Source organism: Oryx dammah, unplaced genomic scaffold (genome assembly GCF_014754425.2).
Source record: "Oryx dammah isolate SB20612 unplaced genomic scaffold, SCBI_Odam_1.1 HiC_scaffold_18, whole genome shotgun sequence".
Taxonomy (NCBI): domain Eukaryota; kingdom Metazoa; phylum Chordata; class Mammalia; order Artiodactyla; family Bovidae; genus Oryx; species Oryx dammah.
The window spans coordinates 32,432,160-32,445,743 of NW_024070202.1; the positions used below are offsets into that span (position 1 = coordinate 32,432,160).

At 40.6% G+C, this 13,584-nt stretch overlaps 1 protein-coding gene across 1 annotated transcript in view; it reads left to right on the forward strand.

Annotated features, from left to right (window-relative positions):
* The first annotated feature begins 1,225 nt into the window (after positions 1–1,225).
* MALSU1 (mitochondrial assembly of ribosomal large subunit 1) overlaps positions 1,226–13,584 on the forward strand; it is a 30,457-nt gene continuing 18,098 nt past the window's right edge. Inside the window, exons 1-2 of the mRNA XM_040260665.1 lie at positions 1,226–1,792; positions 3,514–3,692. Of these exons, the coding sequence (XP_040116599.1) occupies positions 1,537–1,792; positions 3,514–3,692 (435 nt within the window). The 5' untranslated portion in view covers positions 1,226–1,536. The remainder of the gene's footprint in view (positions 1,793–3,513; positions 3,693–13,584) is intronic.

Sequence of the window (13,584 nt, forward strand, 5' to 3'; positions counted from 1 at the left end):
ATTCCCTAGAATCTAGATATTTTATTGAAAAGGAAAAATTATTTCTAAGGAAAAATTCATAGAAGAAGAATTGTTTGAAGAAAGAACAGATGTATTTTGAGATTTCTGAGAAAGAAGCAGTGACATTTTACACCCCTTCACAATGTATCAGAATGCCAATCCCCTCTTGCTACTGCCACTAGTTATTGATTGGTGCCAATTTTATTGACTGGAAAAGGGATCTCTTTGTTGCTTTTATTCGCATTTCTTTGATTGCTAGTGATGTTGAAACAGTATATCCAGTAGTGAGACAGAGCTTGGAGTGAGGAGAAAGAGAAAGGCTTCTTTTTTTTAAGGTTTACATTCTGATTTCTGTTATTAAAATGTGTAAAAATAATTTCTGATACAACTCTCCCCTTTTAAACTAACCTGTCTGTTCCACAACCCCTTTTCTATTTACTTTTCTCTCTATTTTGACTAATTTCAGATTTCTAGATGGATCTGGAGGCAAAAGGCATGGCGTGAAGCCTAAGAGATTGGGAATTTTAGGATTACATTGGATTAATTATTACATTTCCTTTTCTTTTGCTCCTCCCAAATGTTAGATTATGAATTAGATACATATATATTGGGATAATTCTAGTCCACTTTTCTAGAAAAGTCAAAAACTCCTACTAAATTTTAAAATACTTTTGTATTGTCGCCTTAGCAGTAATAAAACACAAAGAAACCACCATTGGGCAAAGAAGGCTAATGGCTAACTGTTTCTCTTCATGTGTCTCAGCAGCTTGTATAGAGTAAACATTTTTTAAATGTAGAAAGAATGAATTAAGAACAAAGCAAATGAATGTTTACTTGAAACATGTGAATACTAGCCAGGGGGAAAAAATTCATAACCAAGTAGGGAAAACTTGCCTGGTTTAAATTTATTTTATGTCTTTTTTTTTACTTGAAATGTTAGAAATTTGATTCATTAGAGACTCAATTAGTAAAATATTAATTTAGAAAAGATAAGATTTTCATATTATTATGGATGTTTAAGTGCCAATGTCGTTTGTCAAAAGCAAATCCGGGTGTTGGGTGGAAGACTGCTATTGAACATACAGTTACTATGGCTTAGTTAGTAATTAGAATAACTACCTATGGTGAGAAAAATCACTCAAAATATTATCAAAGAAAAACTTACTCTGATGGATATGCATTATCTCCGATATTTATCAATGTGTTATACCTAAACGTAAAATTAGTCCTCGAGCTTGCAATCTTATATGTTTAGAAACAGAATCATTACAGCAAAAATGTAGTGTAAATTACAAAGTCACGTCAAAAAATAATTAATATTTTCCTAATACCTAAATTCTTCCGGGTCACTGTTGGGTTACCATCCTCCTCCCCTGCCTGGTTTTCATACTCCGCCCACGGCCCACCTTCTGGCCCCGCCCACGCTCCTGACGTCAATTTTCCGTGCCCAGCCGCATTGACCTAGCCAATCGAAAGCCGCACACCTGCACGAGCCCCATTAAGCCCCGCCCCGTGAGTCGACTCAAGGCTATTACGATGGGGCCCGGCAGCTTTGTGGCGCTGCGGCTCGGGGCGCAGCTATGCCGCAGGGCCGTTTTCTCCCGCGCGTGGCCCGCGGCTAGTGCCACGCCCCGTCTTCGGCTGCTGGCCGTGGGAAGGCCTACGGCGAGGGCAGCACTCGGCAGGGCCTGCCTGGCCCCGGACCGAGCCCGCGGCCTGCACGACGGGCCAGGCCTGGAGGAGCAGGCGGAGGGGACAGCCGACGAGGGACTCCTGGAGTCTGGCACCGCAGGTACGGGAGTGGGGAGGCGGGACATTCGTGGATGCTGAGTTCTCCTCTCTGCATTTTTCTTGGGGTCACAAAACTTCTACAAAGCAGAACCGGAAGGGCCTGCAAAGGTTGTTGGCACCAGCTTTGCATTTCAGTGGGACCAAAAGATGAACTGAATCAGTCTCCGAAACCCCAGGCGTCCGTCCGAATGAATAGCCACGCCGGACTCTTGGCATCACACCCTCAGCGTCCTCACCTCCCTTCACTCTCTTCCTGGGGTCCCGAGAAATGGACTTGTCGACAGTGTTGGGGCATGAGAATTCTGAGGAGGAGCTGGGGGCTAAAGGGTGAAGAAAGAAGCGCTAATTGGAGATATGGCCAATTTAAGGGTCTCTGATTTGTGTAAGTTTTTAGACGCTTGAGAGATGGCAAACAGATCACACCTGTGAAAGATGAGAAGGAGAGGTTAACATCTAGCGCCTTGGGAGTCAGCTTTAAAGCTTAAGACAACTGTAAGTCCAGAGGCTGTAATACATCACGGTGACAATCCAAGTATCTAAATCTCCAGAGGCAGGGGTGGGGGGGGGGGATTTTCACAGATAACAGTTGTTACATAACCCAAATGACATTGTAAGAAAAACTTGAGAGTTCAGAATGAGAACTGCTGTTAAACTTCTAGCCCTCGAATTGGTAGGTCTGGAGCCACACATACTTGGCTAGGTCTGAGTTTCTCAGATGAAGGTTGTGGGCCAGATACTACCTAAGAGCTTCCAGTTCCCAGTGTTAGTTCTCTGACCCTTTCTGGCTGGAATTCCGTTTACTATGTCCCAGGGTATTACCACCTCCCCACATTGTGCTTCTGCTTTCCTCTCTTTGCGTAGCAGTTCTCTGCTTGAGCAGTGTTACTTGTTCCTCAAGTACTGAAACAGAAGCGGTTATTGCTGGTGTATGGTACTAGCTTATGACCAACCTAGATAGTATATTCAAAAGCAGAGATATTACTTTGCCGACTAAGGTCCATCCGGTCAAGGCTATGGTTTTTCCTGTGGTCACGTATGGATGTGAGAGTTGGACTGTGAAGAAGGCTGAGCGCTGAAGAATTGATGCTTTTGAACTGTGGTGTTGGAGAAGACTTCTGAGAGTCCCTTGGACTGTAACAAGATCCAACCAGTCCATTCTGAAGGAGATCAACCCTGGGATTTCTTTGGAAGGAATGATGCTAAAGCTGAAGCTCCAGTACTTTGGCCACCTCATGCGAAGAGTTGACTCATTGGAAAAGACTGATGCTGGGAGGGATTGGGAGCAGGAGGAGAAGGGGGTGACCCAGGATGAGATGGCTGGATGGCATCACGGACTCGATGGACGTGAGTCTGAGTGAACTCCGGGAGATGGTTATGGACAGGGAGGCCTGGTGTGCTGCGATTCATGGGGTCGCAGAGAGTCGGACACGACTGAGCGACTGAACTGAACTGAACTGATGGTACTAGCATTTGTTAATAGGAAAGGATGTGGTGGCTCTCTGTGACCTGAGCACCTTCCCAGAAAAGTTGAGCAGTGCTATATAAAGCCAGAGCCCAGGTTCAACTTCCAGGAGGCCTGGGCCCAGTTGTTTTACAAAGCATTTCAGATCTGAACACCTTCTCAGAGGAGCAGTTTTGCTGTCAGCTGCCTGCATTTCTGAGTGCACAGCATGTCTGTCTTCTCTTGGCCACCTGACACAACCAAATCTTTGTGCGTTTCAGATCACGCTGGTCCCAAGTTTGACATTGATATGCTGGTTTCACTTCTGAGGCAAGAAAATGCAAGAGACATTTGTGTCATCAAAGTTCCTCCAGAAATGAAATATACAGATTACTTTGTGATTGGTAGTGGCACTTCCACTCGACACTTGCATGCCATGGCCTACTACATTGTGAAAATGGTAGGATGCTTTCTTTTTCTTTGAAATCTTTAACTTAATAGAATAGTGTCAATGCATCAGACTGAAGAGCAGCACTTGAAAACTAAACCCGTCACAGAGATTATATGAGAAACCCAGAATTGGCACAAGTGTTTTATGTTCTTTGATGGTGGAAGTTATAAGGACCAATATCTAGCCTTAGTGGGTCAGGCTATTTCATATTCTTGTCTCTGTGACAAGGAAAAAAAGTACTAACCTGAGGCAGACTAGAATACAGTATTACTGAGGGATTTCTAGAGCAAAACTGTCCAGTTACCCACTAGCCCTGTGTGACTGTAACGATAAATTAAAACTAAAAATTTAGGTCTTCAGCTGTACTAGCCACATTTTAGGTGATTGGTGGCCATATGTGGCTTATTTGTATTGAACAGTGCAAATATAAAACATTTCCGCAGTTGCAGAAAGTTCTGTTGGATAGTGCTGGCCTAGAGTTTAATTCAAATGAAAAGATTTAGTCCTTGTCTTCTGAAATCACAAGTCTAGTTGAGGAAAGAAAAGGTAGTTCATTTTCCAGCTAGACTGAATAGGAATCAGAATGAGGAAGAAAGTATACTTGGAAGCTGATTCTGATACCACTGTAGAGGGAAACATACTAATTTCACCCTGTTGAAAATTAGGCATGGAGGGGACAGTTAAGACCAAAAGAGCAGCTGGGATTGCCTTAGAGAAGAGTGGTAAAATAAGGAGTCTGAGAACAAAACCCTGGTGCAACAGGGCAGAACAAAGGAAGATTCTTAAAAAGGGGGTTAGTTGGAGAGACAAAGAGAACTAGGAGGTCATGGAGGAGAAAGGACCTTAGGGTCTCTGTCAAATATAACAGTAGAATAGAGTAAGTGAGACTTAGAAGTGACCATTGAACTTGGAGATGTAAAAAGAATGAGAGATTTTTCAGAGAAAGTTTCTGTGGAAGAGCAAGGGAGGGGAATAGAAATGACTTTTACAAAAATTTTAGGTGCAAAGGGAGAAAAGGGCAAAGTCAAGAAAGTTTTGTTTTTGTTTGTGGTAAAATGTATATCACATGAAGCTTATTTTAGTCATTTTTAGGTGTGCAGTTAAGTGGCATTAGTTACATTCACATTGTTGTAGGACGGTTACTACTATCCATCTCCAGAACGTTTTTTCATCTTGCAGAAAACTCTGTACACGTTAAACCAGAACTCCCCATTCTTCCTTCCCCTAGCCCCTGGCAGAACCATTCTGCTTTCTGTCTCTGAACTTGACTACACTAAGTACCTCCTTGAGTGGAATCATACTCTATTTGCTGTTTTGGCTTATTTCACTTAGCATAATATTTTTCAAGGTTTTTCTGTGTTGTCACATGTGTTAGAATTTTCTTCTTTTTAAGGCTGAATATTTATTTTAACATATGTCTATACCTTAATTGTATCTTATCCACCCACATGGTGGGCATTTGGGTTGCTTCTATCTTCTGACTGTTGTGAATAATGCTGCTATAAACATGAGTGGAGAACTCTCTGTTCATGTTCCTGCTTTTAATTTCAGAAGTGAAATTGCCAGATCATGGTGATGCTATGTTGAATTTTTTGAGGAAGTGTCATATTCTTTAACATAGTAGCTATACCACTTTATGTTCCCCAGCAGTGCACAGGTGTTCAGATTTCTCACCACTTGTTATTTGCCAGTTTGTTGATAAATGAGTCTGAAAGTGTGAAAGTCTTAGTTGCTCAGTCATGTCCTGCTCTTTTTGACCCCATGTATTGTAGCCCGCCAGGCTCCTCTTTCCATGGGATTCTCCAGGTAAGAATCCTGGAATGGGTTGCCATTACTTTCTCCAAGGGATCTTCCCTACCTAGGGATTGAACCTGAGTCTCCTGCATTGCAGGCAGATTCTTTACTTCAGACTGTCTGAGACAGTCTAAGGATGATGAAGTAGTACTCCTGATTTTGATTTGCATTTCCCTGACAATTAGTGAGGTTGAGAATCTTTTCACATGGTTATGAGCCCATTTGCAGTGCTTGACTACAGTCCTTTGTCCATGTTTTAATTGATTTTTTTTTTTTTAATTGTGAAGTTGCAGGAGTTCTCTGAATATTCTGGATATAAACCCTATGTCATGTATGTGATTTACAAGTATTTTCTCCTGTTCTATAGGTTGCCTTGTTACTCTGATAGTGTCTTTTGATGCACAAAAGTTTTATATTTTTCTGTTCTTGCCTTTGGTCTCATATCCAAGAAATCATTGCCAAATGCCTTGTTGTGAGGCTTTTTCCACCATGTTTTCTTTGTTTTGGCTGTGTTGCATTGCAGGTGAGATCTTAGTTCCCTGACCAGGGATCGAACTCACACTGCCTGCAGTGGAAGCTTTCAGTCCTAACCACTGAACTGCCAGGGAAGTCCCTCCACTGTTTTCTTCTAAGGGTTGAATAGTTTTAGCTTTCATGTTGAAATCTTTGGTACATTTTGAATTAGTTTTAGTAGACGGTGTTAAGATCTTGCATGTAGGTATCTAGTTTTCCCAACACTTTGTTGAAAGGACTGTCTTTCCCTGTTGAGTGGACTTGGCACCCTTGTTGAAAAAACATTTGAACATATGGGCTCTTTATTGAATTGGTCTGTAAGTCTGTCTTGATGACTGTTTTGATTAATGTAGCTGTATGATAAGTTTTTAAATTAGGAAGCTTGAGATCCCCAACTGTGCTCTTTCCTTTTAAAATTGTTTGTGGCTATTTGGGGGTCCCTTTAGATTACATACACATTTTAGGATAGATTTTTCTGTTTCTGTTAAAAAAGTTGTGGGATTTATAGGGATTGATTGTATTGAATATGTAGATGGTCTTAACAGTATTGTGTTCCAGTTCATGGGTACAGGGTGGCTATTTGTTGGTGTCATTTTTGCAGCGTTGTGTAGTTTTCAGTGTACAAGTCTTGCTCCTTTGGTTATGTTTATTTCTAAGTATTTTATCCTTTATTATTCTATTGCAAACGGGATTGTTTTCTTCATTTCCCTTTCAGGTTGCTTTTTAAGTATACAGAAGCACAACTGATTTGGGGATGTTGATCTCATATCCTGCAACTTTGCTGAATCCATTTTTTCTAACAGGTTTTTTGGGTACAGTCTTTATGGTTTTCTTTATGGTATAAGATCATGTCATCTGCAAACTGAGATAGTTTTATCTCTTCCTCTCCAGTTTGGTTACTTTTTCTTTTCTTTTCCTTTGGTCAAATGGTCATGGCTAGAACTTTCAATACTATGTCGAATAGAAAGTGGCAGACGTGGGCCTTCTTGTCTTGTTCCTGATCTGAGAGGTAAAACTTTCAGTTTTTTGTCATTGAGTTGGATGATGGCTAATACCTGTGGGCTTTTCATATATGGCCTTTATTATCTTGAGATTTTTTTTTTTTTAATCTTTGTTGAGTTTTTCTCATGAAAGGGTATTGAGTTTTGTTAAATGGTTTTTCTGCATGTATTTGAGATGATTATATGGTTTTTGTTCTTCGTTTTGTTAATATGGCTTATTACATTGATTCATTTTCACCTGGAAATGTCCTCACTTTCCAGAAATAAATCCCATGTGGTCTTGGTGTATTATTCTTTTAACGTGGTGTTGAATTTGGTTTGCTAGTATATTGATCTGCAGTTTTTTTCTCCCACCAGGTAAGCCCCACATATACATATATCCACTCTTTTCTAGGTCATTACAGAGTATTGTGTTGAGTCCCCTGTGCTATAAGTAGGTTGCTGTTAGTTGTTTTATAGTACTGTCTATATGTCAGCCCCAGTCGCCTAATTTTTTCCTTTCCCCATCCCCTTAACAATAATTTCATTTTTTCTTTAATTGGGGTATAATTGCTTTACAATGTTGTGTTGCTTTCTGCTGTACAACTAAGTGAATCAGTTATAAGAAAACAGTATATCACCTCCCTCTTGAACCTCCATCCCACCCCCTAAGTCGCTGCAGCCCTGAGATGAGCTCCCTGCCCAGGTGGGAACCTTCAGGTTCCCACTAGCTATCTGTTTTACCCATGGTAGTGTATACATGTCAACCCCAATCCCCCAGTTCTTCCTCCCCCACCCCGCCATCCACCTGTGTCTACACATCTGTTCTCTACACCTCCATCACTGTTCCCGCCTGGCAAATAGGTTCACCTACATTCCACATATGTGCCTTAATATCCAATACTTATTCTCTCTTTCTGACTTACTTCACTCTGTATCATAGACTCTGGGTCCCTCTACATCACTGATAATGACCCAGTTCCGCTCCTTTTTATGACCGAGTAATATTCTGCTGTAGACATGTACTACGTCTTAGTCCATTCACCTGTCGCTGGACATCTAGGTCGCTTCTATGTCCTGGCTATTGTAAACAGTGCTGCAGTGAACGTTGGGGTACACGTGTCTTTTTGAATTATGGTTTTACCAGGTTATGTGCCCAGTAATGGAATTGCTGGGTCATACGGTAGTTCCAACCAGTCCATTCTGAAGGAGATCAGCCCTGGGTGTTCATTGGAAGGAAGGATGCTAAAGCTGAAACTCTAGTACTTTGGCCACTTTATGCCAAAGTGAGGGGTTGGGGCAGGAGGAGAAAGGGACGACAGAGGATGAGATGGCTGGATGGCATCACCAGCTCGATGGACGTGAGTTTGAGTGAACTCTGGGAGTTGGTGATGGACAGGGCGGCCTGGTGTGCTGCGATTCATGGGGTCACAGAGTCGGACACGACTGAGCAACTGAACTGAACTGAATGGTAGTTCTAGTTTTAGTTTTTCAAGGAATTTCCATACTGTTCTCCAGAGTAGCTGTGTCAACTTAAATTCCCACCAACAGTACAAGAAGGTCCCCTTTTCTCCACACCCTCTTAGACATTTAATGCTTGTAGATTTTTTGATGAGGGTCATTCTGAAGTGTGAGATGATGCCTCATTGTAGTTTGACTTGCATTTCTCGAATAATTAGTGAAGTTGAGCATCTCTTCATGTGTGTGTTGGCCATCTGTATGGTTTTTTTTTGTGTGTGTGTGTATGTTGAACTGCATGAACTGCTTGTGTAGTTGGGAGATTAATCCTTTGTCTCTTGTGTCCTTTGCAAATATTTTCTCCCATTCTGAAGGTTCTCTTTCTGTCTTGTTATGATTTCCTTTGCTGTGCAAAAGCTTTTAAGTTTAAATAGATCCCATGTGTCTTCTATTTTTCATTTTCATTAATCTAGGAGGTGAATCAAAAAAGATCTTGGCTATGATTTATGTAAAGTAGTGCTTTGCATAGGTTTTCTTCTTTTTTTTTCAGTTGGAGTATAATTGCTTTATTGTGTTGTGTTAGTTTCTGCTATCCAAAAAAGAGACTGAGCTCTACGTGTAACCGTATCTCCTTCCTCTTGAGCCTCCATCCCACCCTTCTAGGTCGCCACACAGCATGGAGCTAAGTTCCCTGTGCTACACAGCAGCTTCCCAGCAGCTGTCAGTTTTACACGGGGTAATGTATACATTTCAGTGCTAGTCTCTCAATTCATCCCGCTGTGATGAATAGCGTCCCCGTCCCCAGCTGTGTCCACAAGTCTTTTCTCTATATCCATGTCCGTATTCCTGCCCTGCAAATAGGTTCATCAGTACCATATTTCTGGATTTTAATTAGGTGTTAATAAATGATATTTATTTTTCTCTCTCTGACTTATTCACTCTGTATGAGAGGCTCTAGATACATCTACCTCAGTTCAACTGACTCAGTTCCTTCCTTTTTATGGCTCAGTTATATTCCATTGTATGTATGTACCATGTCTTCCTATTCCATTCATCTGTTGTTGGACATCTAGGTTGCTTCCATGATTATTGTAAATAGTACAGCATTGAACATTGGGGTGCGTGTGTGGTTTCTTTTTTTTTTTTTGAATTATGGTTTTCTCAGGTTATATGCCCAGTAAGGGATTCCTAGGGCAAATCGTTGTTCTGTTTTTAGATTTTTTTCGTCATTAATGATCTTCTGTTTATCTTTTAATGGACATATAATTTCTTTAAAATGATATGTTGACTTCTGTCCAACAGTGAATCACCTATATATACATATATCCCTTCGGTTTGGGCCTCCCTCCCACCCCAGCCCCCTCCATCCTACCCCTCTCCGTCCCTCTGGGTAATCACAAAGCAGTGAACTAAACTCCCTGTGCTGCAGAGCAGCTACCCACTAGCCGGCTGTTTTACACATGGCAGTGTGTTTATGCAGCTCTGCCTCCCAGTTGGTCTGACTCTCCCTGTCCCACGTGTCCATATGTCCACTCTCTACTTCTGCAGCTCTGTTCATGACCTGCATATAAGTTCAACTGTATCATTTTTCTAGATTCCATGTATATGTGTTAGTATATGAGACTCGTTTTTCTCTTTCTGAGTTCACTCTGTATGAAAGGATGTTGCTGAACCATGAAAGATGCTGGGTTTCTTGGCCTCCGGAGGAGAAGAATTCTATCTGGGGCCAGTGATGAGGCTTGATCACTCAGAGCTTTTCTGTAATAAAGTTTTATTAAAGTATAAAAGAGATAGAGAAAGCTTCTGACATAGACATCAGAAGGAGGCAGAAAGAGTGCCCACCTGCTAGTCTTTAGCCGGATGTTACACAGCTACTAGCAAGCTGTTAATTATAGAAAGGAGATGTCTCAAAACTCAGAGTGGCACCAGGCCCCTCACCCACAAGATGCATTTTGAAAGAACAGTGGCACCAGATGAGTCATCCCGGGCCATAAAACGATTGACATGAATCTTGAAGAAAGGCAGGTTTCCAAGTAAATATAGAGTTTCATTAACATAGATTAGGAGAACAGTGTATGAGTAAAACATACAGGTTCGTCAGGTCCATTCTGAGTCTTAGGTGGAACTGACTTGAAGACAGAGTCTAGGGTAAATATGTAGTTCATTAACATAGCCAAGACCAACATTTCCATAAGAAAAATGCATTGGTTAGCTCATGGTTTGAGAAAAGTTCAGGTGGAAAAAAAAAAAAAGAAAAGTTCAGGTGGAACCAGGTGTTGTCATGGCAACACATAATTTTAAAAGAAAACTCTTTAAATTTGTATAGAGAAGGGGAAAAAAATATAACACTGAGTAGTTTGCTTCCTTCTGCTGCTTAACAGAGAGAAAAAGTGTCTGACACTTGCAGCCTATTTCCTCCATTTGGAGACCCCTGGCCTTTCTGCCTGTTACCCTCTAAGAGTCAAGGACCATCCACAGCACTACAGATGACGCAGTTTCTTCCCATTTTATGGCTGAATAATATTCCATTGCATGTATGTACTACATCTTCTTAATCCACTCATCTGTTGCCGGACATCTAGGTTACTCCATGTCCTGGCTTTTGTAAATAGTCCTGCAGTGAACATTGGGCACCACGTGTCTTTTTTAAAAACAATTTTATTTATTTAGTTAGTTTTGGCTATACTGGGTCTCTTTTGCTGCCTGAGCTTTTCTCTAGTTGTGGTGAGCGGGGGCTACTCTCTGGTTGGGATGCTTGGGCTTCTCGGTGCATTGGCTCCAGGGCCTGTGGGCCTCGAGCCTCAGTGGTTGCAGCATGTGGGCCCAGCACTTGCGGTCCCTGGGCCCCAGAGCATGGGCTCAATTGTTGCGGTGCACGGGCTTAGTCACGATGAAGTACCTGAGATCCTCCCAGACCAGGGCTGGAACCCATGTCTCCTGCAACGTCAGGCAGATTCTTCACCACTGAGCCACCAGGCAAGCCTCATGTGTCTTCTTCAGTTAAAGTTTTCTGTGGGTGTATAGGCTGAGTGATATCCCTTGTGTATCTATACATACCACATCTTCACCCATTCATCTGTGGATGGACATTGAGGTTGCTTCCATGTCCTGGATATTGTAAATAATGTGTTGAATATTGGGGTGCGTATATCTTTTTGACTTAGTGGTTTTCTCAGATTATATACCTGGGAGTGGGATTGCTTGGGGATATGGTAGTTCTGTTTTTAAGATTTTTTTTTACCACATTAATTATCTTTTATGTTTTAAATTTATTTTCTAATTGGAGTACAGTTGCTTTACAATGTTGTTAGTGTCTGCTGTCCAACAAAGCGAATCACCTACATGTGTACATATATACCCTCCCTTTGGGGCTCCCTCCCACTGCTGTGCCCTCCGTCCCATCACCCCTTTGTGCCATCACAGAGCCCTGAGCTGAGCTGCCTGTGCTATACAGCAGCTTCCCACTACTTGCCTTTTTTACTTATGACACTGTGTATATTTCAGTGCTTGTCTCTAAATTCATCCTGCCCTGCACTTCCCCCATGTCCGTATGTCTGGTGAATACTTCTGGGACGCTTTTCCTGCCCTGCACGTATGTTCATCTGTACCATTTTTCTAGGTTCCATGTATGTGTTAATATTACAATATTTGATTTTCTCTTTCTAACTTACCTTACTCTGTATGACAGATTCTGGTTCCATCCACATCATTACAAATGACCCAATTTCGTTCTTCTTTATCTCTGAGTAATATTCCAGTGTGTGTGTGTGGGTGGGTGGGTGGGTGTGTGGGTGTGTAAACCATATCTGCTTATCCATTCATCTATGAATGGACATTTAGTTTGCTTCCATGTCCTGGCTATGGTGAATACTGCTGCAGTGAACATTGTGATGTGTCTTTTTGAATTATGGTTTTCTCTGGGTATATACCCAGTAGTGGGGTCACTGGGTTACGTGATAGTTCTATTTTTAGTTTTGTTTCATGAATAACATTTACTTTTAATTGGATTTAAATTGGTTTACATTGTTATGTAGTTTCTTTTGTACAACAGTGTGAGTAAGTTATAAGTATATATATATCCCTTCCCTCCCACCCTCCACCCCACCCATCTGGGTCATCACAGAGCATCGAGCTGAGTTTCCTGTGCTACACCGCAGCTTCCCACTACTTATGTATTTTATACATGGTGATGTTTATGTGGCAACGCTGCTCTACCAGTTTGTTTCACACTCCCCTTCCCTTGGGTTCACATGTCCATTCTCTACTTCTGTGTCTCTATTTCTGCCCTGCAGATAGGATCACCTGTACCATTGTTCTGCATGCCGTATCTGTATGTTAATATACGGTATTTGTTTTCCTGACTTCACTCTGTATGACTGAGTGAAGGTCCATCCACATCACTACAAATGACCCAATATTGTTCCTTTTTATGGCAGAATAATACTCCATTGTGTACATATATGTATATATACATACATACATACACACATACCCCACATCTTTTTTGGGGACAATTATCTGTTTTTAAATGAAAGATGAATATTCTTAATGATAAAAGGTACAATTCACAAAGAAGAATAGACATCATAAACCATTAGACACCTAATAACAAAGAAGCAAAAATACATAAAGCAAAAATCAGAAGAAAATAGAAAGGAAAAGAAAAAATATATAGTCATAGTGAGATGTATTAACATTTCTCTGAGAATATTTTATCAAGTGCAGAAAAAATAATAAAGGCATTTTGAATGATGTCATTAAAAATTTAAAATATAATAGATTTCTATTTATATTAATCTTATATCCTACACAAATATATTTAAAATTTTATATCTCATATGTCCATAGGACATTTAGAAAAACTGGCAAAAAGATAAACAGTACTAAATTTCAAAGAGTAGAATTTTTTTTTTCTTATGATTCAGTTATATATACATTATTTTAAAAATTATTTTCCATTTTAGGTTATTACAAGATATTGATTATAGTTTTATGTGCTGTATAGTGAACCTTTGGTACTTTTTGGATATCTTTTTTTTTTAATTAGAAATTTAGCATTCTGTTTATACTAAGTCAAACAAGTGGAATCAAAATGTAGATTTTAATTTGATAAATTTTTTAGTTAGGCAAAACTTGTAAGTTTTCTAAAATATATA